This window comes from Osmia bicornis, chromosome 4 (assembly GCF_907164935.1).
Source record: "Osmia bicornis bicornis chromosome 4, iOsmBic2.1, whole genome shotgun sequence".
Lineage (NCBI taxonomy): Eukaryota > Metazoa > Arthropoda > Insecta > Hymenoptera > Megachilidae > Osmia > Osmia bicornis.
This window is the reverse complement of record NC_060219.1, coordinates 3564585-3592502: the sequence shown is the minus strand read 5'-3', so window position 1 is coordinate 3592502 and position 27918 is coordinate 3564585. Positions and strand designations below refer to the sequence as shown.

Here is a 27918-nt window from a genome sequence, read left to right as displayed (position 1 = left end):
AGAGTTGTAGCGCGGGACGTAAGCTGGACAACAACATGGCATGTCCTTTTTCACGGGAACGCTTGAAAGCGAGCTGCGAGGAGCAAAGGGAACGAGGGAACGACGGTCAACCGCGGATGGGTCGACTGGGACGAGAGGACGGTGGAAAATCGAGACAATCCTCGTTCGAAGTAACGTCGTTGCTGATGAGAGAGGAGACAGACGATGCCGAAGACACACAGACACTGAACCTGAAACACCTGAGGGCCGCTGTTCTGGTGCTGACCAATCCATCGGTAGCTAAACTATCATACTTTATCGTCATCATTTTTTTTTTTTACATCCTTTTTTAACGATCCTCTAGTTGAAAAAGGGAACAGGTTATCAGCTGTGAAAGTTTGCTACAGAGGAATCATCTGATTGCGTTCGAGAAAGAGACTCGAGAAAGTTGGAACACGAGGGTGGAAGTTTCATCGCGCGATATGGGAAACGAGGGGAGTTTATGCGATTTCTCTCTACAGAGTTTGCCACCTTTCTATAAATTTCTCCGAAAATTTGGGAATTCAATTTTCTCCAGTCTCTTTCTTCGCTCCTGCCCCCTATCCGCACGTTATTACCACGAAAACGCGAGCTCTATTACTGCTTTTACTCGTTCATCCTCGAATATCCTCTTAACGGTCCTCCACACTTGAGAATCACGAGACATCGCGTATCCTCCCTTCGCGTGCTACTCGCATCTTGTTACTTCTTTATATGCCGGTTATCGATCAACGTACGATTAAGCGGAGTCGAGACTGTTTCTACCCAACTGGAAACAGTCAAGAATCACCGAGAAATCTTTCCGAGATGTAGGTATTACAAATTACAGTTTCATCTACGGTGGAACGATGTTTTATTACTTGAAAGAAGAAAATTGATGAACGCATCATTTAAACTCTCTCTGTTATTTTTCCAATATATGAACACCCTTCTAAACATCAAAGTATATGGCAGTCGTAGCATTGTATAAGGGATATGCATGTTTCACAAGTCCGCCGTACGAAGGTTAAAAAGCTTTTACAATTTATCAGCTAAAAAGATAAGGATCCCATACATTTTAGGATGAGAGCTTCTTTATCTTACACTTTCATTCCTGCTATAAAATATAAAGTTCTAAAATTTCTCTTATCTCAAACTGTGCCTTATTAATTTTACAAAACTTCTACTGAAATTACCCACTCAAATTTATATGAAAATATCAAAAGACGAAAGGAGGTCTAAATTTAAATCGTCACTGCATCAGCAGGTCCGCTATTCGAGGGTTAATTTAGATAACGAATGTTCCATCGTATCTCAGATCTATCTAGATCAATTTTGGTAATGCCAAAACCACTGTGCGACGTCATTGGTTTATGGTCGAAGAAAAACAACCGGAATCGAGCTTTCGTATGCATAAGATCCATCTGTTCTCCCAACAACAACAGGATGTTTCGTGGTTGCAGTAACCGCTTCGTTATTAAACGAGATACGATCGTCATAGATCGTCTGGCAAGAAATACGAGCAACGTTCTTGCTGTAATACAAATTAGAATTCTTCCCCAGCCGGGAATTGGGTCGGAATCATGGAATAAATGCGTGGTCGAGGAAACTCTTCCGGTTTTGTTCTGTCCCGTAAAAACGGTGCCGAAGTTTCTTGCTGTCTACCTCGACGTACCTCGGCGTCGATTAATAGCCACGCTTATGGAAACGCAACGAGAAATATTTCCTCGAAACGTGAGAAAAAAGAACGTTTCCGCCCTGTGTACCGTGTTTACGATCCCCGTCGAATGATCAACGGCCTCCAGTTCGATACGATTTACGAAATCACTTTCGCGATTCGTTTAACGCCTGATAAATTTCACGCGGGTCTGAGACGGCTTTCAAATAAATTGAAAACGAACTTTTCCCTCAACCGGATCGTGTGATCGAATAAATTCTGCTAAGAATAATCAACGACAAACTTTAACAGAGGAACTATGATTGTACCTTAATAGACATAATTAACGCTTCAATTAATTACAACATAATTGTGAATCCAGAAGGGCAACGATTGCCCCTTAAAAGTTAGAGTTTACATTGTAAAATAAATCCCTTAAGATAAAAATGTCAATAAATAATTATGCGAAAGAAAATTCAATAATCTACTTTTACGTATTTCGCCTGCCGCCCAAAGCAAAACTTCTGGATCCACCCTTATTACGATACTTCATCAATTACGATATTTCATCTACCTTATTATTCTTCGAGAAATCACTTCGAAGTTTACAACAATTTGTATCGCGTCAGTTACTCTATTTGTTAATTTCATAATTAAACTAATCGAGACGTTAATGAACCTCTCCTTCCCAGCGATATAAAGCAAGCAGATTTCAAAAGTTTCTCTGAGCAGTAACACTGTGTACCAAGTTTTATCGTTTTGTTTTACCACCTAGTACGAATGAAATTTAAAAGTCGTGGAGAAACGAATATAAAAGTTTCTTTTCGTTATACAAACTAGCAAAAATCATTTTAAAGTCGCTAGCGTAAAAAAATTTCTTCAATATTCTACAACAGAAGAGGAACAGAGAGGTTGAATTTACAAGGAACAGGATCCGTGATAATGATCAATCTGGATCGATCGAAGGCTTAATGGTCGGTCGGGTGAAAGATTCGTCCTAAAATCGTCGAGCTTTTTAACGAGGACATCGAGGCCGAATGAAATCGCAGCTAAGGGCGAACAAACCATTGTCGTTGGCCCCATTTTTCTTTGCCGTCATGAAATTCCCATTAGTTCCCTGCATCAATCCGACCCGCGAAGTATAATCGATCCTCGAGGGAGACTCTCGAATGACGCGGCAACGTTTAACATTTGCCAAACGACCCCTTGTGTCTCGCCGCTTCCTCTCTTCGGCCACCAAGACACTACCAGTCATAGTGCAATATGAATTTCAAATTAGAAACGTCCCGTTTGCTGAATTCGTGCATATTGCCCGATACGTTTCAGCAACAAGAGTTTAATTCGAATTTGATACCTCCAACTTACAGACTTAGTTTGCATATCGAGCGACGAAGTTTTTGTGATTCCTTGATGATTCCACTGAAAAATATGTACACGGATACACGATGGAAGTTCAAAAAGATTTAACTAATTTTTTAAGGATTTTGAAACATAGAAAGCTCGACACGATCGATGACATTAATTCGAAGCTCAAATCGAAAATTCCCTTCAAGGCATAAGCGATTGGAAATTGGATGTTCGCTAATGGATAATACTAAGCTGTAAATTGATTCGTTCATTGTCTGCTCCAACGAACATTCAGCCCATTTGTATTAAGAGCAATATTCAAATATTTTGCAGAGATAAGTACAATGTAGACACGATGTCGAAGCAATTTTTCTATGTACATTTATCGGGAAAAATTAACGTGCTTCTGTTTCCAAGTTGCGCAAATACGAGCGGAGAAAGAACAGCAACAAGATAGGTTGCTCGAGATAATTATCGCTCAGATATTTAGAATGGACTTCTGAAAGAAACATCTGAGAAGCTAAAGTTTCGTACTCTAAGAAGAACAAAATTAGGTAGCTCGATTTAAATTAGTTTGAAGATTGTTAGACTATTTTTATAGAAATTTCATGCAGGAATTAGAAACGTTCTGTTGTATATTCTTTTTGCAAGAACAGATTGAAAAGCCCACATTGCTGATCACAATCAAAGAGCAACAAGATCTTGATCCCACTCTGACACAAACAGAAACGATTCACGTTTGATCTTGAACAGACAACAGCATGATAGATTGGACGATAGGAGGATGCGACAGTTGTGGTGATAACTTTGTCGAGGAATCCGCAAACCCGATCCCAAGGAGCATCGATATCACGCGATTCCAAGCCTCTGTTAACCGCGCTATGATCTATTATTTCAGCTCGGTAAACAAAACCGAGCTTCAAAGAAATCCAATCCTAATGAAACAAACGAACGGCCTCATTTACGTCGGGCAAAAGTTTAATCGCGATTTATAGGCGTAACCTGTTGAATCGACGACACTTGATCGGCATAAACATCGACAGAATCGCGGCTATATCGACGAAAGTCAGTTTGGAAATCTTGGCTTTCCTTTCGTGACGCCTTTTCGTTAGCACTCCAAAGTGAAGTGAAATTCGATGCAGGGTTGTTTAATCGAACGGACAGTAACGCTTTGTGGGGTTGTGCGGTTACAACCGCCTCAGTCGGAACAACCGCACCCCGAAGTAACCGCCTCGAAGCGAATCCGCTGGCTCATAATTGCATCGTGATCTTGCGAGACCGTGTCCATTAGTCAATCGAAATAATGCACGTGGAAATCAACTGTTACAACGATAAGCGAGATCGATTCCATCGGGTTTATATCATCGTGTTTTCGTAGCCCAGGATTCTCAAGAATCAAATTATAATTTTCGGCGTCGGCAACTCGAACAATTGAGGATCTAGGTAATTATGCTTTTGTGAAGTTTCAATGCTTTGTAAAATGTTTGAAAATTTAATTGCGAACTTTAACCGCCTTCGGGATCAATGACGATTCGTATTCCCACTTGTGCATTCGTTAGGTATATGTTAATTAATTAGTTTACGGTTCGCTACGGTGATAAATGAAGAAAATTGAAATTAATATTACATAATCCCGACAGTGCAAATTATGATTAAAAATATACAAAATGTGATGGAAACTAAGGCTGTAGATGAATATTATAACTATACAAGAACCCTCAAATGTGAAACGTCATCGATACATTGAAATCAAGATTGAATCTTATTGTTAGTTACAGTTGCGGAAGCCACACATCGAAGCCTTTCGATTCCTATCGCGAAACTCATGGACAAACAATTTTAGTTTATTACCGATGAAACCGAATAAAGTATAAAATTTTGTGTCGAGTAATTGAAACCAATAACAAGTTTCGGTTGTATTCTAGAAATGAAATATTGCACGCTGCACTTTCATTAACTACCGTTTCCGCGGTACTGTATTAACTTTTCCACTTTCATGTCGTGTTTGAGCCGAGGATGCGTTTAAGACAAGATATATACGATTTAAAGTGAAACATCAAGTATCATTTAAACGTCAAAATAAATCATATATTAAAGTGGAACCGAGAAGCGGAAAATTAACATCTCACCGACCGTGCCACTTCCTAGGTTAATGAAAAATAAACATAAAATGAAAACGATTAGATAGGATTTTTTTCAAAGTAAATAGAATTGTGCATTAATGGATTTTAATCGATAGTAACGAAAGATTTTTCCAGTTCCAATATGTTACATGGAACACTTTATCGGGAGGGTAATTTCAAGTAGAATGATTGTTCTCTTTGGATTCACACTTTTTCCTACACCCTTTCGTCTGCCTCTTTAAACGCTCGCTCAAAAAACTCTTGACGTTCTCTCCGCTCGTTATTGTCGCTATACTGCTCTCACAATTCACTGACCACCCTTAAAAACACACTTACGCCCTCGTAAAGTGTGCAAACGCTTCCTACTGCCACTCCGTCAATTTGAAGTACATCGCTCGAATACCCTATTTTCCCAAAATATCTAATTCCTCATTGACTTTTGTTCCGTAAATAATTTTCACCGTTTCACGAGACACAATAGATAATTCTTTAAATTTTTTGCTGATCAATGAAAATATTATTGGGTCATCTAAGGAAGACTTCTTTCGTGGAAACGGTAGTACGAAGAAGTCGCAATATATTTATTTTCTTTATCAAAATTCTTCAAGGCAAGTGGATCTATCGACGGTTTTTAAGGAGAACCGTTGAAGTAGGCTAGCTCCACCGAAAAAGGTCGAGAGCAATTAACCTAGGAAGTGGCACGGTCGGCGAGATATTATTTTTCCGCTTCTCGGTTCCACTTTTAATTTCGTCGCGCCAGAAAGCGACGTATTCTTTTCTGCTTTGCCGTTTAATTCGCCGGATTCACGGCGCGTTAATTCAATCAGTGCCGCTGCCTTGCCGAAAAATTCGACATTTTCGTTGCTAACTTTCCCACGAGCTTTCATAAACATCGTATTTTCCTCGTTCAGTATAATTCCGTTTCTTGTTCTGCCTTTTTTTCAAATTATTGCTGGTGCTTCAACTGGAAAGTACTTCAGACTAGTTCCGAATTGGGGATTTCTCGAGTAGTTGAATTAATCTGTTTAAGTATTTTCCATGGAAAGTACTTCCTTCGGAGGATTGGGAATTTCAAATTGACGTTGTTTCTGCGTTTCTTTGCTGGTACTTTTTGATTAAAAATAATGATGGAAAACATCTTCAATTGAAGTACGAACTACTTTACGTTATCCACAAATTTTAGACATCGTGATAAATAAAAGATAAACGCAGCTTCAAAAAATACGATTGTTGATAGGATACAAAGATGGACTCATTGTTCTCGAATGCACTAAATTTTTCAACGCTTCTGAAGGAGGCTCGTAAAGAAGAATTAAACAGATTACGCAGTCTAATCCCGAAAGAGTGGCAAATTAAACCAAGTAGCTTTTACATTGCCTGCTTAAGGTCCATAGCTATGAGAGTTCACTTAGCAATAATCGCTAATGGCCGACCGATGCAAATGCAATTGGAACTAGTGCTTGAATTTGCTTCTGCCTTAATGTGCCATTGAAATTTCATACAGCTCGAAACGTGAGGAAAAATTTCGGTATTGAGTTTCGATCAATGGGCTTCCTTGCGCGAATTCCAAGTGCACCGAGTTTTCTAAAGCAATTGGAATCCAATGTCCACGATTGAGAATTTTCAGGATAGATAGAATATTTGACAAATTTATTCGTAGAAGAACGTCTTCAAGAAATAAACGATACTCTACTTCAAACATTAGCAATGTTGGTTTTAAATCGTTCATGTAATGTAATATGGAAATTTCCAAATGGAAAAGAGAGATATGTACGAGATACACAAATGTTAAGAATTCCTGAAACGCTGGGAGATACTAAAAACTGCAACCAATAACCATTTCTGAAGTTATATGCAGGTTTTATAGGATACTTCACCTTCGCCTTACATCTCGCGCTCGAGCTTTAAAAGTTGAGTTACACTCAAAAGCACTATGGTCGCAAATGTCACGTTTCATTTTTAATGAAGTAAGACAGGAAAAAAATATTCCTTCGTTTCTTTTACATTATCGCGTAATTAATGTCTGGTGCACAGTGAACGATTTTCAATTAAACCGCACCACGATAAAAAGGGTCAATTTTTATTTTAACGTATCTTACACTTCGATTTTCTCCACGTACATAAAATTCAACGTGTGAAATCAATGTCGCATAGGTTATTGGAAAAAAGGAAATTGCTTATTTTCACCGTGCCGTTGGTAGTTCAAAGTGGGGCGTATGTACACTAGTTAGATTAAAGGGGAAAAAATCGAGTTTCCATTCAATTAATAAACGACGAATGGATAAATAGAACGTCGGCATGAGGTTCAGCCATTATAAGGATAATCGTTGAAGGCGGATGGTGAATCGTGTGGAGAAAGACCTCGTATTATTCGGTTCGCGATAAATTGAATTTTACAATCCATTTGCTACGCATAAAAGAACGTCTCTGGCTTGAGAAGGATTTAACTAGCTGCTAATCGCGAACGAATTCGCTGACTAATGGTCGTATCATGAATTTTTCCTGGTTCGAACAAACCTTGTCATTTTACGACCGACAAAAATATTCTTTAATACCTCGACTATAGAGTCACAGATGTCTGTAATAATCAACGTGTAATAAAAGACTTTTTACTGGAAAATTTTATATTTTCTTCCTGGAAGAAAATACAGCATCTTATTCGCTTCGATAAGGGCGTTCAATACGGTCGCAGGAGTCGTAATAAATAACAGGGGTTGAGTTTTCTTAGACTTCCGATCGAGATACGAAAACAAGGTCCGACGTCGCCTTAAAATATGTGGGCCAGATTTTGTCCTGTGTTTGTGTCTAGGTAAGTGTAAATGGAAAACATAAACGATACCCTCGATCGATACACGGTGGTGGCTTTTACAGTGCTTCCGCGTCTGGAAATAATCGCGTGGGTCACGATGCGTTTTGAACTTGATACCAGGGCAACTATTGTGGCACCGCAACCATCCTGTAGAAACATCGTGATCGATTCGACGTAATAGACTACAGAGAAACAACAACCACAGACTGTATTTAAATGCGTCGACAAACATGTACGTAGGAAAAATATTGCTGAATACGCTGACGAATTTCGATCAGTTTCAAAAGTAAAACGAAACTATTGATTCTAATAAAGAATCTATGAAAAAGTTTCTAACAAAAACATGAAAGACAATAGTTTCACGAATTAACCATTATATTTTTTTTGCACTACAACCGTGCGGGTTATTTTACAGAATGAAAGTCAGTGAACTGTAACTGGAAAGTGCTTGCTGTTACGTTGAAAAAGTTGATTTACGAACTTGTCCGGTGTGGGTGTATTCTCTTCACTTTTACGAGTTTATGCTCTTAACCACGCATACGTGGAAATATCAGCGGAGAACGAAGTAAACGTGTAACAGAAATTATAACCCGAAATCTGTTTTTACAATGTACGCGGTAATTCTATTCAGCGGATTCCACAAATTAGCTCATCGACAGAAACTTTTGTATGAAGTGAATTAAATAATTACTCAAATTTTGTTCTGATATTAAATATTATATTGTATTTTATACAGAGTATTTCCCTTCATTTATCAAGAACGAATAATTCTTCAAAGTGGCAATTCAATCGGATAGTTGAATCAAATTCTAAATTGAATTTCTATAAAATATCCCCCTTTACCACACATGTTTAAACGAAGTTATCTTCTGTTACATCTGTCATCTATTTCGCCGGAGGATTTACAGTTTTAAATTGCAACAAATCCAAATCGCAGCATTTTTATATCGTTGCAATCTCGTTCACTTTGAACAATTTCCATCGACACCGTTTAGCTGCACTTTTTCCCTTTCATTGGTTTCATTTCGATTTTCTTTTTCGCCGAGCTCGTTCTTTCCATCAACAACTAATTTCTGTAGGATTGTCGTTAAATCGGAACGCAATTTCTCGGACGGATGGCTTTTCTCGTTCCGATGCTCATAATCCTTTCTACACCCGTTTTCGCTAGGGATCGTAAATAACGGACTGCATCGGGAAGAGATACAAGTTTTATTGAGTCCTGGAACGCAACATGCATTTCCAACGTACGAGGATCCGAACGCAGGCATACTTCCACGTCCTCTGCGGACCAAAAATACGAGACGGGACTTCGATAGAGACAAAAAGGGAAACATTGTTCCACGAAATGCTAGGAGTAATTTAAATTCTTCTATCTGATGCATTCGAAGAACAAAAATTTTGTTAAACAGTCACGTTTTGAATTCAGACGAAATAAGAAAATATTCGATTTAGGACGTTTATGAATACTATTACAGAATGTTGGTTACAAGGGATGTGAGAAATATTAGAAAGATACAGGTTAATCTGTGGAACAATTTATCGAGGTTCGATAAAAGACTTCTTCGACCTATGTGCTTCTAAAGACAAGAGCTGTTTCTATTGAAAGGTGGCGGCTGAAAAGGGTAGCCGATATTCGCTTTTGACCTCATTCTGACGATCGAAAGACAAAAATAGGAAGCACAAACCATCCCAGTATTTCAAGATTTGCTTAGAAACCCTCCACCGATGTAACAAGTTATATTTTTTATATTCTCTCTTTTTAGCAAATAATAAAAGCTTTTCATCTTTTATCTCATATCTTTTTTAGCTATGAAGATATTTCTCTGTTCGGGTATCTTCGTGTATTCTATACGTTGTACCGTCTCACTGGAGAATTCGCGCGTGAAATTTTTGCATTATTACATTCGCGAGTCTGAGCGGAACAGATCTCGTTATTTTCCTTACAGTATCGTTTCAATTGCATTTATCCTCGATGCAACCCCCAAACCACCACTTCGTTTCACCTCAATTTCATAGCCAAGTTTCTTTCGGTTATTTTTTCACACAATACATTTTCCTTTTTTACCGTAATTTAGCCGGATGAGAAATAACCGAGAGATAAACGATCGTCGATGAGGAAAATGTTAACGCACGCGAAAAAATGATTGAAAATTGATCAAACCGACCCCGAAGCTCGAACAAATGAAACGAACGTTCAATATACGCACCATTTATTACTTTTCTTTCGTGCATTCCAGCTCACTGCAACGTGGAATGTTTAAACAGCGCAGCGCGTCAAATAAACAACGTTTGAACTAAATACGATTATCCGTTCCATCGCGTTTCGATATCGAAATAAATTAATATCACAGGATCATTGTATCCTCTGATACAATATTTGTTAATTGAATACACGTATCCCAGTGGTTGTAGTACGCGTTTATTGTGTAATAATTGTGTACGCGAAAATTTGCTAAATTCGTATCGTTGGAACAAGGGAATATTTCATTTTCCATTGAGAAAAAAAGGAATGACTAAAATATATTGATAGCCGATTCGCCTTATCAGTGATACGACTTTTCGCAGTATTTTTCCATTTTCCATTTCCGTGGAACGATAGACACATTTCAGTATTTTCTGTTCAGAAGAACATAACACTGGCGAACGATACATTTTAAAACGAGCTCTTGCTCTGGGAAAAAGAACAAAACTGCTTATCTCTACGCATTGATGCTTTCAGTGAAAAGGATCTATTCATTATAATCGTTCCCTTTGATTTTCGAAACGAACTTTTATCGCAGTTGAGCTGCGACAAACAACGAATAGACACAATGCTTCGTTCACAGACAATCGTTATCGCTTTGTTCTTTTATCATTGCAGCTACGTGCACGCATTAAAAAACAGCTCGTTTAAATCTTCAATTTAAACGTAACACCTGCTAGCTTATAATCCTTTTCCCTACTTTTTCCAATTATTCAATTATGTCAAGGTTCTGGTAAATACCAATCACCGGTAAGATCCATCGCAGGTAACTTTATATCCCAGCTTTCGAATTACAGCTTCAACACGAACGATGTTTGATTTTCTCGTACGTTATTCGTTCCAGCGTGATCGTTTTCGATTTTGTGTACGTTGCGTATATTAAAATCTCCGGTTTCGATTGAATTGTGTCAATGTTTACCGTTTCAACGCGGAGTAAACTTTGGACGCAAGAAACCACGGCACGTAGAACGAGTTCGTTAGAAAAATATTAATTTAATTTTTCATTAGCTCCTTTACCTTACTTTACTTGATTTGATTAAATCGAAGCTGTTCTTTTTGTGTGTTATAAAAATTGAATGAAAAATTGTGTTAGTAAATACCCTTGATGATTGACGGAACGATTATGTTCTATAAAGTGTTCATAAACTGAATCACGATGGCCTTGCTCCAAAGAAACTTAAGTTCGAACCACTTCCTCGAGAAATAGGGAATTTCGAAGAAAATCAAAAGTTTATGCGAACTTTTCTTGCTGCCTTAAGTGTAGGAAGTAGGTCCCTCGAATGCTCCGCACGATATACTTCAAACTTTTTACGGGCACATTCTTGCGATTTATATGTACTTCAAAAGACCCGGGCTACTCGAAAGGGCTGCTATATAAATGCGTTCTTAACTTTCAGCAAACTTGTTGAAACGTGCTTTCTTTCAAAGAACGAAGATATGGACAGTGGTTTGAATAAAGAAATATATTTAACATTAGAAGGAGAATAAGGTTCTAACGTAATCTGTTATCATTCGAGAGGTAGAGTGTCGCGTTTTCGGTGCAAGAACCATTCCGTAAGTGCATAGTCCATGGGAAATTTGATTTCCAGCAATTCGACTAAGTAACGAGGTTTCGATCATTCGATTCGTCGAACGGAATGGAGCTCTGCCAATTTACACGTCGTACCCCCGCTTTCTGTCCCCGTGTCACTCAGCAAGGGATGGGGGACAGGGTGGACAATTAGTTTCGCGTTAGCCGTCGGACACGCTCTTGGAATTCTAGATCGTTTCACCGATGTATTTTTCAAAGCGAATCTGTATCGAACACGAGGAGAGAAAATCTAATCCGCGTTCGTCGCGTGCAAAGACGAAACGAATCGACAACAGCTACACCAGCTGAATTTTTCTGGTGTATTATCATATTTTCCAATTAACCACAGCTGAAATATTTATCTATTCTGGAAAATCATGTTCTTCCCAAAACAGTCTTCAAAAGACTTGTCAGAAACCCGATCCCTTCTATTCGCTTCCAGATGCTCTTCATCCACCCCTAACTATATCGAAATCTCATTCCTACCTTTACACACTCGGGTTACTCTCAAAAACACTGATTTCCAGAAAATTCTTCAACGAATTTCACGATGGTCACAATGGTCTCGTTCAAACAAATAATTAGATTCGGTTTATGTTGTTCCCTTCTGAATCCTAATACCATAACATTAATTGTCAAATACCATAGGTGTTTGGTCTCTTAGAATGCAAGAATTTACGGTACACAGTTTTCAGCATATTAATGCGTTTAAGGAGAAACGGAGACCAGAAAGCCTGATGCATATTCAAATAGTGGAAGTGCTAGGAGGGAAATAGCAGCAGCGGTCTGAGCGTACCCTATAAAAGCTTTAAAATTCCCTGGAAAATTCTCACGGAATGCTAGAAGTTTGCAACGTGTTCTATTGAAAGAAGACTCTGCTGGATCTAGTTTCACAGAAACACGTGCTATTTTTTGCACACGACCCTTATCGATTTTACCCCCAATCGGAACAAGACTAGCCGAGGCTTTGTGTGTTCGAACTTGTTTCTGCCGAATTCGATTTAACACCCTGCATTCATTGTTCGACAAAGTAATCTTACATTCTTTCACGGTTTTAACTTTTCTAATCTTCAATTCCGTTTTTGCTCTTTTACCCCTGAATTTTTTTACCGTACGTAACATTGCACTGAAAGCCTCATTCACGAAGCTTACACGATTCAATCACTATATCCGATCGGATTATGGTCCTAAGTACTCACTAATTTATTGCACTGCTCACCTGGTCGATTTCTCGAAATCTGTCGTCCATCTAAATCCCCATCGATCGAAACCTTAACCCACAATCGACCGCGCAGATTAATTGAACCGTGTTGTCGTATAATTTGTGGTAATTAATAACGCAACACAGGCTGAATGGTGAAATTCGTTTCGAATTTTTTTTTTATTCATCGATGCACGAAACGTGGCGATACAAACTGTCCTCATCAATCATGCGAAAATGGTTACCGGTATGGAACAGCATCGAAAAACTGTCACGTTTTGGGAAAAATTGTAAAAGATGCCGTCTAGTATGGAATAATAATAAATTCGATAACCGTTCGATACATTAAGTTGATCGACAGGAAAAAAACGAGGGTAGGCTATTGGGGATAACATTCAAAAACCGCTGAAAGTGTTCTTTGTACCGACTACACGTTTTTCTTTGCGTTAACATATTTGTGAATAATGACGCATCTTATGCGTCCCTTGCTTTCTATTGTAAACGTATTCGTACTATCAGTGAAACTTGGGTATTACGCAGAGAAATAATAACGAGGAAGTAAAATCGAAAAACAAGCGTAAAATAAAATTCTCTCCTCTTTGCCTGGTTCCGATCGAATATTTACTATGCTTTTTAAACTTTCTCGTTCATAAAGAAATTTAATCAACTCGACGATTGCGAGCACTCTTTCCTCGTGTTCCCCTCGAACCGAGGAACTTCTTACCGAGCACGACCGTTTCAAAGTCAAACAGAAGTAACAGCAAGGGCCAACAATGAGAATTATGTTATCGATCGAATATTTCTTCCTCTCCTCGTCTTTTATCCATTCAAAGTAAAAACTGGCACTTTCACGTAGGATTGCCGTGAATCAGCCGCAAAGAAAGAACGTTCAATTTACCTTAGCCAAATGTCAGCGCATTTTCGTTCACTTTGCGCTGTTTTCATTATGCCAGGAGCGAAAAGAAAGGTAAAAATGTATCAAGACATTTGAAGAAAATCAATATTTTCAGAATATTCTTTTTCATAAACGAAATTTTAATTAAGAGGCAATGGGTAACTAGGTCGTGCAGAAGACGAAATTAGAAGTCAGAATTTCTGTTCGTCCAGAGCGACGAATAATGCAGACCGTAATTCAATCGAACGGATCGGGAAGAACTGGTCAGAAAACGATTTCGCATTTAACCCCAACGAAGATCGTGTAGGGGCAAAGTAATGTCCCACATAACCGAGTAGAGTAGAAATTCTTCGGAGAATAGTTGCCCATAGCGACGCACCAAGTGGAGCGATAAATTCTACCCGCGCAGGGTGCATCATAATTTACGGTTTAAAGTTGGATCGGGGTCGTGAACAGCCCTTCATCAAATTATCTCGAGCGATTATTAATTTCATTCTAATTTAAAATGCTTCACCAAAATCTTTCGACTCTCGGATGCAGCGTAAAGAACCAAAAGAATCTCGATTTTATAATTAAAAAGTTGGATAAATTATTCTAGAAATCGCAACTTTTTAAAAAAAGTTAAAAAAGTAATTGCTACGTTATTTGCCACCTTATTTCTTCAATTATTTCCAGCGACACGTTCGTTTTATGTAACCTTTGCGGAGAAGAATGAAGGATATTCTTTTATAGTTCGGGCTTTAAAAATCCGGTGACAGATGCGGTTTACGCGCGCTTTTTGAACCATCTGTTTCAAGAGATGCGGTTATTGGTTTCCCATGTAGCCGCTACCGCGATTCTCCTCTGTTCGAGGAACGCGAATGAATGAAAGCGTAACTTAATCATCTTGATTAAGTGAAGTTAATACGATGGTCAATTTGTGAAATTGAAAGTACTGCGGTGGATTAAGTCGTGCTAGCCAGACGGAACTTCTTGGAATTCTTGGTAATGAAGAGGATTCGAATGAAAGTAGCGAGATGCTTATTGTTTTATGAATGCAGCTTAACGTACCTTCTATCTTCATTTGCCTCCATTTAAGATCATTAAATTCCAAACTTTTTATTACACTAATTTGTCATTTTACAGAGCGCAAATAAAGTTTGTCTCGTGGACCAACCTAGTTGATTATACGTCAAAAACTTTAATACAGAAATGACAAACTAATATAATAAAAAACATTTTCAATTTAGTGGTTTTTATATTTAGTACGTTAAACATCCTACATTGAATACTGGAACTTTTGTGATTTCCGTAATCCTCAGCAACTGTGTATACCCGTTACAATGCACACTGTACAACCTGGTGCAAAGTATGCATCACTTATCCAGCGGATATTTTTTTCTTCACAGATACACCAGTATATACACGAAGACTTTCGTTTGTATTACAGAACGAGGTGGTTGCCGTGGCTCTGGGGGCCCTTTTGAGCAAAGGCGAGGAGCCACTCTCAACCTCGAGGTCTCTGTAAGTACCTCTCCATCTAAATATATCGTCCTCTGTTTTTCACGTAGTTGAAAGTAATATAACGTCGACATGTTCTCGTTTTAATCTCTTCGCTTATAATATCAAGTTGCACTCTTGCTTAAAGTTATCATATGTGTATAAGAACCAAAAGCTATCAACTTATCATTTATCATCTGCGTTTCCGCGTTGAGAAACGACAAAAAAATAATTTATTGTTAAAGATACACTGGCAAAATTTATAATCGAAGTTCCGCCTCTAACCGTGCACTATTTTACTCAATATTTCAGTGAGAAACTGCTGTACAACGTCGATGCTGAAGAGAACTATAACTTACTGGAGGACATTTACGAGACACTTAGCTATGAATGCGGTAAGACGTTACTACTAACAAAATGTTTCCGTAGAATAAGAAAGAATAATTAATCTTCCTTATTTGTCATCGGGATATCTATTTGCTGTCGCGTCATTGCAAACAAATTAAGAATGCAACGATGATTATTGACGTTTCGCCGTTTTCCGAAGCCGTACCCAGCCAAATCTTCTCTTGTTTCTAGAGTTGAAAAGTTATACGACAACTTCGCTGGCTTCCTGTTCGAAAGTTACAAGACGCTTATAGATCCCTCTTGCTGGTGCTCCAGCTTTGCAAAAGAGATGCAAATTCCTTCTGACAAATCAGGCAAAAAAGTACCGAGCTGTTTCGAAATCCAGGGCACATAATAACAATAGTCTTTTCTGACATGTGTTTCAAATAATTGATCATTTTAAAACGATCATAGTAATCTGATCATCCGCTACATATTAGTCACGATAAATCATCTTTTACTCTTGCAAAAGACGCACAAAGCGTACTATCTTTCAAAAACCTTTTTAGCACTATTCATCATGATGATCATCAAGGAGTGACTGCTGTTTATTAACGTGTCAAGGCATAAAATGCTCGTCTCTGTTCAAAGAAAACACATTAAGTCTGTGAATTAAGACACGAGGAACGTATCGTAAAATAAAATCAAGACTGTTTATAAACATCAGTCTATAGTCACGTTTAAGATGAAGATTTCATAGTGCCGAATGGACTGCAATTTACGTATCCTTTGGAGTTTATTCAGGACCGAGTTGAATACGAAAATTCCTTCGACGAAGCGTTATGAATATCGCGAGGCTTCTATAAAAGAAAAGAAGAAAAGGGAAAAATTGAAACTCAATGAATAGAGCGTCGAGAGTATCTATTCATTCACGGAAGCCACAGCTAATTTCGTTGAGCCTGACTGTTCGCCGCGATTCACCCTTAAGCGTCTTGGGCCGCTTTGCTCTTTCACAGAGGCGTTGGTAACGCGGGATTCGTTAATACAGGCTTGACCGAGTTTTTAATTGAATGACCACGGAATAGCGCGAGAAACCAATCGATATGCAGCCTCGTGGTGGTAAAATATTCAAAGGTATTCCATCTTGGTAACAGAGGCACAACTTGTAATCCCCTTTTATCCGTCTTCATTGAAAGATCGATGCATCTCATCGAAATCCAACCGAATAAATCCTGACTGTGAGGAGAATCGAAAGGAACGGCTTTAGGAATTTTTCAAATTTATCTTTATTACGCGTCGATAAAATTTATGACTCGTAGCAAAAAAGTTAAACTTGAAGAAACAAAAAATTAATTATTCTATCTTTCATTTAAATTCATCTCCACAAATATACGATTTATTAAAAAGATACACGGATGAAATTTTTGCAAGTATTTGTAGAGAGTTCTAGGATCCTTGGAAGCAGCTGCAACCAATTTCCTTGTTACGAAATTCGAAGGATGGGCTAGCAGAGACTGGTAATTAAGCGGAGAAATGCAAATTCACGATACCACGAAAATACCCGGGAACTATGCCAGACACGCACGACGTTATCTCGATGATTCGGTTCTAACGAGATAGCCGTTGCAAAGCTTGCAACAAACGTTCCATCTGCGAAACTTTTCACGATGAACGATGTACGATATGTATGTAATTCTCTGACGGGAAAGATTAATGAAGTCGACGAGCGTGATCGAAGAAAATTGCATTTGCGTTAACAGGATCGCGTAAATCGTATTTTATTCGAGTAACAGCTTGCTTATCGATTTCCGTTTAACGAAAAATACCTGTGTGTTGTTCTCTTAATGATTACTTGATGATCCACAAACTGCAAGCGAGATATTTCAATTTTCACCGACGTTTCATCAGTAAATTTTTATCTACTCGATACAATATACACGATGTAAACAAGTAGAAATACTTCTTGTTAATGGAAAAAGCGAAGTTCTGCGTACTCGTAAAAGATCAATTGTGTATTTGAGCATCAACAGAGAGGGAAGATAATAAATTGAGTGGATCAAATGCAGCTGCACTTCTTATTCCTTGCGTTGCATAAAAAATTGTGGCTCCCTAAGAAGTTTAAAGGATCTTTGAAAGATTCGAGGAGATTGAAGGAAACTAGGGGATCAAGATGGTCCAAGAGATCCGAGAAGTCTCAAATATCTTTGGGGTATAGAAAGTTCAAAGCACTTCAAATCAAGGGTTCAAAGGAGTTAAAGAGGTTTAATCATACAAATTGCTCGAGAAAGTTTTAAAAATCAATTATGTTGTTTGAAAGTAAAACTTTGAAAGATTCCGAGCGTTCTGATTTCTTTATTATTCAGAAAATTAAAGACCCGGTAGCTTCGAAATATTGGATGATTTATTGCATCGTGAAACTATCGTGTACACACCAGTCGGTGCTTTATGGGGTTGTTAACTGAGGCGTTAAAGTGACTAGTTTTAAAACGAGCCAATATTGTTGGAGGATAGTTAAAGAGTAGTTACCATAATTATCTTTACTCAATTAGCTGTGATAGAAATTTATTACATTCAACGATAGCTACAAGTTGTGCCAACAGAACTTTTAAAAACGTGGTTGCATATAACTATGTTATATGAGCTTTAATCAAGTTACTAATTCACTATTCATGTACACCTATGAAGTTATTATACGGTATAACTCGCGATGGAATTCAGCGGCGTAATGGATCGTCCTAGTTTTTGCCTCGTATGCTCAACACTGAACAATTATTCTCTAATGTCATGATAATGACTTGTTTAACAAATGTATAACAGGAGGGTTTGCTTCAACGCTTCTTGATTAAAACGCGTTTTACTCGAAACAGTAACAAAATAAAGAAAAAGGATCTCAAATCTAGAATTGTACATGCCTAAAATTTTAACTAATAAAACTGATTCATTTCGCAATTAGAGCTTCCAATTATCAGCTTACATTGTCAGTATAATGCTGGTGGTATCCAAAATGATCAGTTCAAAGGATAATTCCTTATGCAACAAACCACCTGGACAATACAAACTCTCTACCACCAAGTAATGGTACACTTCATTGGTGGATCTTAATGATCCACCGAGAATTCCAAACCACCACGTTCGACGGGATGCAATATACGTTGTCAGGTGGTTCTGCCCCATCCTTCATCTTCGAGGGGCATGTTAACCTAATTTGCATTTGGTTGTCAAGTACTGTAGCTATACTGGAGCATGCTCGGTGAACGTCCCATTAATCATCATGGACAATCAATATGCAAGGTAACGTATTCAAATTCGACTTCCGCGTCGGAACTTATCAATGATTTCCGGGAGAACCGTTCTGTTCAACGGGAAAGATATTGGGAAGTCACGAGCACCGTCTACAAGATGTTTAATCGTGTTTACACTTTAACCTTAGAACAGCGGAAACAGAGTTAATGGTGACCTAGAGCTATGAAACTTCATTGATATTATAAGGATCGAAGAAGGTTATTGATTAACAACAAAGAAAATACAATTTTTAATGAATTCTGGTTGGATAAAAAGAAGAATCACGTTCGATGTCGCAATTGATTGAACAATATTTTCTCCTGTATCAGAATCAAATTGAACAACAAAGAGTTAACATGGTAAATGTTTCTTTTGCTGTTAAATGGTTGTACAACAAAGGATTCGATGATAAGAATTTATTTGTTCATTACCACGACACACCGTGCACTAATGCAATAATACTGGTCGACCCTTTGTAACCGCATTATGGCGTACAGGCACAGCTTGCGCTTTCACAATTAGATAGAACATCCTTCTACCCGTCCTGTGAAGATTCATTTTCGACCAGGCTTGATACAATTTTGCTCCCAAATTCATTATCATTTGCGCAATACCTTTTGTATTTTCAACACAGCTTTAAAATATTCACGCTGAATATCCAAATAATGGAATAAATTTCTTATTTCATGGTCACTGATATTCGCAAACTTCGTGGCTACCATTGAAATCTATTTTCTCTTGAAGTTAAAGGGACATATATACTTATACAGTTTCGAAGGAGGAAAGATTTACACGGTGCTGCTTGCCATCGAACGTGGCGTGCCCATCCAACGTTACCGATAACGGCCAGAAGGAAGAAAAGAAAAAAAGAAACAATAAAAGGGTGGTTTCGAGCAGAGAGTTGCACGTGATCGTTCTTCGGAGTTGGCGAAGCGCAAAAAGGATTTCTCCTGTGATCCTGATGGAACCTCGAGTGAGAGTGCCTCGAGTCGTTCCGCCTCGAAAAGGCGTATCTGGTATTAGACCTTTTCCAGTATTGGCTTGTGGAGGCGGCTCACACAATCCTGATACGTCAGATACACCGTGTTAACGGTAGAAAGAAATTTATCTGGACGTAGCATCGACGTTTAAAAGGGTACAAATCTTCGAAGCTATTTCCAATATCCGTTTTCATTTTATTTGGTCATCTCGTAAATAATGCGGTTTTTTCTCACCATTGAATTTCAAATAATCGCATTGAATATAAAATTAGTTTAGAATCGTCGATATACGTAGGAAGAACATGCGTGGAACAACAGATAGGAGAAGGGTACGTTGGCTACTAAAGTGCACCCTCTCGACATATTGTCCCAATTCAATCAGTCGTGAATATCAACGTTCTCTCAAAGGGAGTATGCTCGACGAGGCTTCACAGAAATCGTCCTGCGAATGATCATGGCCGAGAATCGTGCCTGAGAATTATGCCCGACAATCATGCTCCTCTTTATTCGCAGGACCATCGAACGTCATGGAAATACTGTTGCCATAGTGTGAGAGCCGCTTCATACCAGTACTCGATCAGGAATATTGATCACAACAAACAGATAGAGAGAATCTTTTCTTCACGCCTGTCAAGGACAATCGTATTTTCCTCGAAGATAAAGCTTTATTGAAAGTATCTGTGGATGATATCTTTCTCGACATTTTTTGCTTCTTTTTAATGCTTTCCTTTTTCTCGCATTTGTAATTAAGTAATCGAAGACTTATATTTTCTTTATAATCTCATCGTGTTGGATTTTACAAAACATCTGTCAAAAGTACGATACCTAACCGGGGTGCATTGATTATTCAATAGGAAATATACACATATCGCAGCATATGCGTTATTCGTGTTATATGTATAATTCATACATAGAAAATATGGCATTGGTGATTCATAATATTATCTTACACTTGTTAGTATTTATTTTCACAAATCAATGTAACGAATAAAACGTCAAAGCGTTCAAAACTTTAACAAATTTTAAGCGTCTTACTAAGCTCTCTTACTCGAATATTCTGTTGTTTGAATAGTGCAATATTGGAATTTTTAGCGTATTCTGATATCGTAAATTAGCTTATCCGCACACTCGTGTTCTCTAATTAGTACGGATAATGAAGGTTGTACCGTGATTGAAAGGGATTGGAAGTGATTATTAACGCATCGTTATTGGTGTCCTTATGACCTGGATACGTTCTGTTGGACAAGAATTTCGTTGATAACCGAGGGCAGGTGAACAACATACGAACTGCCAAGGGGCCATCGATTTGTCAAGGTTTTCCGGACGATTTGGCAGGCTGTCACAGAAACATCACGCGATGTTCCAGGCTATTGGCCGAGCGTATTATATAGCTCGATGCCAACCGCTATTGATTATCGCGTGCTGGCAGTGACATTCGGTAGGAAATAATACGCGCAGCCATTAGATCAACCCGGTCAGGTCGCGTCGATTTCCCGATTTGCAACGGAGCTAACCACCAAGATTCGCATACCGTTTCGAATCTATCAGCCATTTATCGACCACCAGCACAAACCTGCTGGTGTAAACTTTCGCCACATTCGTCTCAGCGTTTAGCGTAATTTCCACGTCCAGTTTGCTATGCCGAAGGGAATAAAGGAACGACAGGCGGGAAACGCGCGTCAGGAATCACAGTTTCGGTTAGTTTGCCGAGCAACATTCGTGGAAAGCAGAAACGACCGCTTGCACGGAGCTTGAAACTGATTGAAACTGAAAACGAGCTCTAACGAAGAGAACGTGAAAGAGGATGAGTGAAAATGGTTAAATTGATGGTCCTTTCTATGCTTCGAATTTTAAACAGACACGATTCTATGAACTTTGAATCACTTTAAGCGAGTATTAATTTATCTTAAATGTATCAGAGCAAAATATGATTCTTCCTTTTTTCTCTTATATTTTTCTACCGACAGGAAGACCTCAGTAATTCCATCCGTCGGTTGTCTCGTCAGCAAATTACAGTTGCATTCGGGTCAGTGCAACGAATAGGTCGAACGAAACAAATTGAAGCTTACTGGCCTGTTTTCTCCTAGTTTTTTTCTTTAATCTCCAGTAATCGAGAAACATTATTCGAGCCCTCTAATTTAGAGATATTAAATTCTCGACCGATATCTGGTGTTCACGCGCGAAAAGTCCGATTGCTCGGATGGAAGTTAAAAATGAGAAGAACGAGCAGCGCAGTTGTAAACTGTAAAATCTTATCTTTGAGAAACTATTACAGTCGCAAGTTGGTCGAGTGGCATTAGATGCGATCTAAAAGTTCGCGATGCTGAGAAGGATGTCAGTCCGAAAGTTTACGAATCGCTGGAGTCGTGATCTGGTTCTTTAACTTTCAAGAAAATTGCTTTCCCTCACTATCATGCGAAAGATTGCAGAGAAACTTATTGAAATTTTCGAAGATTAACATAGGAATTAATTCATTTTCCATTTGCGTAAGATGGATTAAGTGTAATGAGAAATTAATAGAATAAGATTCTGTGAGAATAACTATTATACTTTTTCACGTGGCAGCCTATCAATTCTCGTCTCGTTCTTTTGTTCATTTAAGAATGATCAATCCTTCGGAGCCGTGTAAGCTCGTTGTGCGCGATTATTCGACGCCTACAGCAAAGAATTCAGCTAATTCAGCGAAATTTTTTACAGACGTAGAAGTGAGCACGTTTTTCGATCACCTTGGTCAGGAGCTGATCTACACCGCTTGTGTCGGTCTTCTTGAACGGGCGTTCCGTGCCTCGGCAATATCTGACAGCTTTTCTGACTACTCTGGACGGCGTGAAACGACGTTGTGCAACATCAGTCTGGATCTGAAGCGGAGGCAGAGTTCGTATGCATCGCCACCGGCCGGAAGCGATAGAACTGCATTTCACAACTGACCATCCATCTATCGCGTATCTACTGGTTGGCAGCTTGAAAGGCATCGGCCAGACAGTTTTATAACGACAATGCGACGTGTACATTCTACCTGATCCCTATAATACGAATTTTTTAGGTACGTCCCAATCGGACGTACTTTATTTGCCTTCATATGAAAAATAATTTTTGCATCTACGCGAGAGCGATGCAATAAATGAGTATTGGAATCCGTACGGTTCATTTTATGCTTCGATACTAATATCTTTGAAATAAAACGAGTTCGCATCGAATGCGTTTTAATATTGCGTTTTTAATTAGCTTTTTACGATGTGTACGTGTAATCAGTACATGGAAGATAGATGGTGAAACTTGATCTGAAAAACTCTTTAATTATGACATCCGAGAATAGGGTGGATGTAACGTATCATGTTTTATGAAACATTACAATTTGATATGGAATATATCCATTCAAAATTAATGTACTTTTAATTTATTAATTATTGGAAACACTTAAATTAATATCCTGGTAGAAAAGAAATTGTTAATACGTGTTCGAGTTTCGTTATAAAATTTTCCTTTCAATAACAAATCTACCTCTACTCATTTCTTCGGAGTACCCCGGTTAAAACATTTCAAAGCGAGTTCTATAATTGGTTCATTACACTTGGATTTAATTAAAAGTTTACGGAAAGAAAATCTTTTTAAACCTCGAATGCACGTTTCTAAATTGGTAGATCGAATGTTCTTTACCGCGAGTGAAGAAATGTGGGTCGAGTACGTGTAGATTACAACAAATTGAAATTACAACTGGAGAGTGAAAATTTATATTAAGTTCTCGTTTCGTTGCTTTTGCCGAAACAAGAATTGGAAATCATAAGGACTCGCAACCCAGAAACACAGTACCGTGCGTTGCACCTAAGTTCCTATTTTACCACTTTAACGAAAATATATTATATCTAATAATTTTCAATGAATTTTTTCACAGGTATCGTATTACGCCAGAACGTTACAGCGAGCAGTTGCTAGTCGATTCAGAGGTCGACGATAATGTCGATACGGTCACGTCTCCTTTCCGTCCACTTTCGGACCGAAGCCACGGACCTTCGTATGGGGGTTGCGAGTTTCTGCAAAGCGTTTCCATGGCACTTTGTCGTCGATCGACAATTGGAACTCGTGCAGCTTGGTGTCGGATTCATGAGGATCTTCGGACATCATCTAAACCGATTGGGGCGAGAAATATCGACGTACTTCGTCTTTACACGACCTAGCGGGTTACTTTGACCTTCACGAGATACTGAAACGAGCGAAACACACCTTCGTGTTGACCCTACAACGACCACAAGGCGTTGATAAATATCCCGCGGAGGTTACATGAATATATTTATCCGTACGGTGATTAAGAACGTTGTAACATTACGTAAACAGACGTTGAAACAGTCTGCATTAATTTCTGTTTTAATTTAACACGTTGTCTGCTACGGTGAACATGAACGTGTACACTAAGGCATTTGATAGTAACAATTACCAAGAATATCATGATATAATCTTTCTACATTTTGTTTTAAATTATTAGCGTGATAACGAAATTATGTAGAATTTTGAAATCAAGAAAGTAGAACATCTATTTCTGGTAAAGTTACAAATTCCCTATTCCCGAAATACAAACTTGCAAACCAATTGTTAGGATGTTCGATAACAAGGTATCATTTTGATCCGACCCAAATTAAACTTGTTGTGTATAATATACATTGCCCACAGTGGATAACGTTTCCTGAATTTTGTTTCCAATGGGATTTTCAATCGTTCCAGGGCTTAGAGATGAAAGGTCAGATGGTTCATTGTCCAGAATCGGATTCCATCCTATTCGTGAGCTCACCATTTCTAAACGGTCTGGAAGGATTAACTGGCCGAGGACTTTTTATATCTGATATTCCATTACACGATGCAACAAGAGATGTCATTTGGTTGGAGAACAAGCCAGAGCCCAGGTATAATCAAATTCACCCTCCATTATCCTATCAGTTACGTTGGGAAGAATTCATAAAAAGCGATATATTATACCTTCTATTGATGAATGTATTCCATTAACATCGAAAAAAAGTAGATTATACATACAACGTTATGTATTATTGACAATTTTATTGTAAAAACATTGATTAATGTTTTTGGTCGATAAGGTCGGAGTTTTGTTAGTTACCTCGACATACGGGGCGCCAGCTTACGGGTGGCGCCATGTTCTAGGCGGCGCCACCGTAACACATGGCGGTTTAAATCAAAGGCTGTTACCAGAGCCATTCTTATATGTAAATCGCAGAAAAATGAATTTAAACTACTTTGTAAAAATATAGCAATAATAACTTTGTTATTCAGGATGGTTTAAGAAGACGAATGGATAAGCTGAAGAGTTCGATAGAAGAAGCAAACCATGCTGTGTCTGCTGAAAGAGAAAAGAACGTCAGTTTGCTTCATCTTATATTCCCTCCAGATAATAGCGAAACGTTTTATGGTTGGGTAAGAATTGAAATTATAAAATTTACAATTTCATAATATGCTTTGAAAAGATCTTTTTCATCTGAATTTGTATTCTTACAGGAGAAACAATCGAAGCAAAGACCTATCCAGAGGTAACAATGCTTTTTCAGTGATATTGTTGGTTTCACGGAAATATGTTCCACAGCGACACCAATGAGGGTCATCAACAATGCTCCAAACCCTTTACGAACAATTCGACTCATTCTGTGGTCAGTTAGACGTTTATAAGGTGCGAATTTTTTAATAGAAATTCATCTGGGATTGCACCTTTTACATACAAATAGAAAAGATTAACTGTATTGTCTGTTATTAATTAAATGAAAATTGTAGGTTGAAACAATCGGAGACGCCTATTGCGTGGCGTGTGGTCTACACCGTGATACCTGTAATTCATGCACAACAAATAGCTTGGATGGCTCTAAAAATGATACAAGCATGTTCTAATCATCTAACTCACAAGGGTAAACCAATAAGGGTAAGAATCAATTCTCTTTCAGAATTATTGATAAAAGTGACACAATTTCTTATGAATTTTCTTTTATTAGATGATGAATTGGCATACACACTGGAATGTGGTTGGCAGGAGTTGTTGGAAAGAAAATGCCAAGGTATTGTCTTTTTGGTCACAACGTTACTTTAGCGAATAAATTCGAATCTCTAAGCGAACCACTTCGTATCACGTTAGTCCAACGACATACGAGTAAGTAATTAGTGATATCAATTAGATTGGAATTAATAATTCAAGCTACCATAATTTAAGTTTATCTCCATCCACTGCGTTAAAATGTTACTTTTTCGTTGTAAAATAGTAAGAGTGGAGGGGTTAATATCCTATTCTGTGCTATTATAAATATAAATTTTAACTCAGTGATAAACTGTATATTTCCATAATTACGGACTAGATTTCACGTTAATCAATCAACATCTGTTTATGGCAGCTTATTGAAATATCCCGTACCAGGATTCGAGTTGGAACCGCGCAGAAAGGAATTCCTGCCAAAGGAATTTCCGGCTAACATCGAGGGAACATTTATTTCCTGTACGGTTACAAGAACAAGGATGTAGATGTGAATCATCATTTGGATCTTCATATTCCAAAGCCGCGATCAGAGAATACGGAATTGGCGCCAGCTTGTAGATAACCCATAAAATCATAAATCGTCTCAACGAACGCGTGTCGTCCGTGAATGTCGCTGTACCATGCTACTTTCTTCGTAATAACACTTTCAATGAATTCACGAAACAAAAAAAAAAAACTGGCACCGTCTAACGACGCTGATTCTAAACAGACTGACGGCCGATTCGCGAGCCGGTAATATTTATACGCAGAGTTTTAGGTTACAATTATTATATACTTATGACCATATGAGCAAATAACTCGTATGATAAACTGTGATTATGACTTATTACTTCACTATAATTTGTACGTTTACCTTTGCTACGAAAGGTTAACCTTTCATTTATTATTTCTCAAACAAATTAGGAATACATTATTTTCAAGACAGTATTTTATTATAAACAAAAATAATGGGTTAAATACTGTCTTAGAAATATAAAATATAGGTCATGGCGGGATCAAAATTGATTAATTTCAACAGAATCAAATCTGACCGCACCATTGTACTACCTGGGGATTCATATATATATTAATCGTCGTATTTTAATTTAATTGTGCATTTACTTTTTCTTATAATATTTCGGGAATTCAAATTATAATTGTCCTAATTATTATCATTACGGCTGTCTACGCATTGGAAGTAGTAAACAACAGCGAAGATTAATTAACTGCAAATTTTTACTCTGCCGACAGTTGATCTTTAGAATCGCCGTTGCATTCTCGACTAGAACACCCGGGTAGCACATCAATATTGGAAGGAGGTTAACCAAAGTCGATACAAGGCCCATTCTTACCCTGACTTCTTCTTTTTCTATGTCCCTTTGAAACTGGCCACCAGCTTTTATTTTGATAAGACTCGTTCCAGATTCGGATCCCACGCTACGTTGCCTTTTTGTTCGTGAAAATAATAGAACTATTTGTATTCTTTACCGAACCGCTTGGTTATCGCCACGGTCTGTGCCAGAACCGTTGTCCGACTACGTTTTTCTTTCTTTCTTACCGTTGAAATGAAACTCTGTCGGTGTAGTGCGCTTTCCTTTACTACGTTACTTACTTAATGTGAGAAACACGTTGCACTCCTTTAAACCCTGGTCGTTTTGCTTTAAGAAAATTTCAAATAACGAAATTGTTCTAGACCGAGAGCACGCTTTGCCAACAAAAGAACAGTACAATTATTTTCTTTCTTTTAAGGTGAAAACGTACGTACGGGTTAAGGGGTAACGCTAGCGCGGAAGTAGCTGATTACAACACGCTTCAAAGTATTCAGGTACCAAACCTTGTGCCGAGTTTCGTCGTTTACACTTTCGTGCACGCATTATTTTAACGTTGCCACGGAAAAAATGCGACCATACAGCGAGGAAAAACTAAAAGAAAAACGAACTCGCAACGAAAGAAATCACAAAAGACCAACACCGAGCTACTCGAAGAGTGTTGGTAAAGAGAACACGTTTTG

At 38.2% G+C, this 27918-nt stretch overlaps 2 protein-coding genes across 3 annotated transcripts in view; one reads left to right on the top strand and one right to left on the bottom strand.

The window, feature by feature from the left end:
- Positions 1-27918, bottom strand: part of LOC114872649 (guanylate cyclase soluble subunit beta-1) — a 67241-nt gene that overhangs the window by 34449 nt on the left and 4874 nt on the right. The window lies entirely within an intron of this gene.
- On the top strand, positions 36-26744 carry LOC114872511 (head-specific guanylate cyclase). The gene is given in 23 exon segments (XM_046285315.1): positions 36-275; positions 15271-15344; positions 15633-15715; positions 22607-22694; positions 22696-22738; positions 22740-22802; positions 22805-22950; positions 23799-23901; positions 23903-24090; positions 24092-24182; positions 24626-24773; positions 24776-24804; positions 25187-25322; positions 25409-25452; positions 25454-25516; positions 25518-25577; positions 25679-25732; positions 25734-25827; positions 25899-26021; positions 26024-26048; positions 26287-26375; positions 26378-26442; positions 26445-26744. Coding segments are annotated over 23 exon segments (2091 nt in total). The 3' UTR covers positions 26487-26744.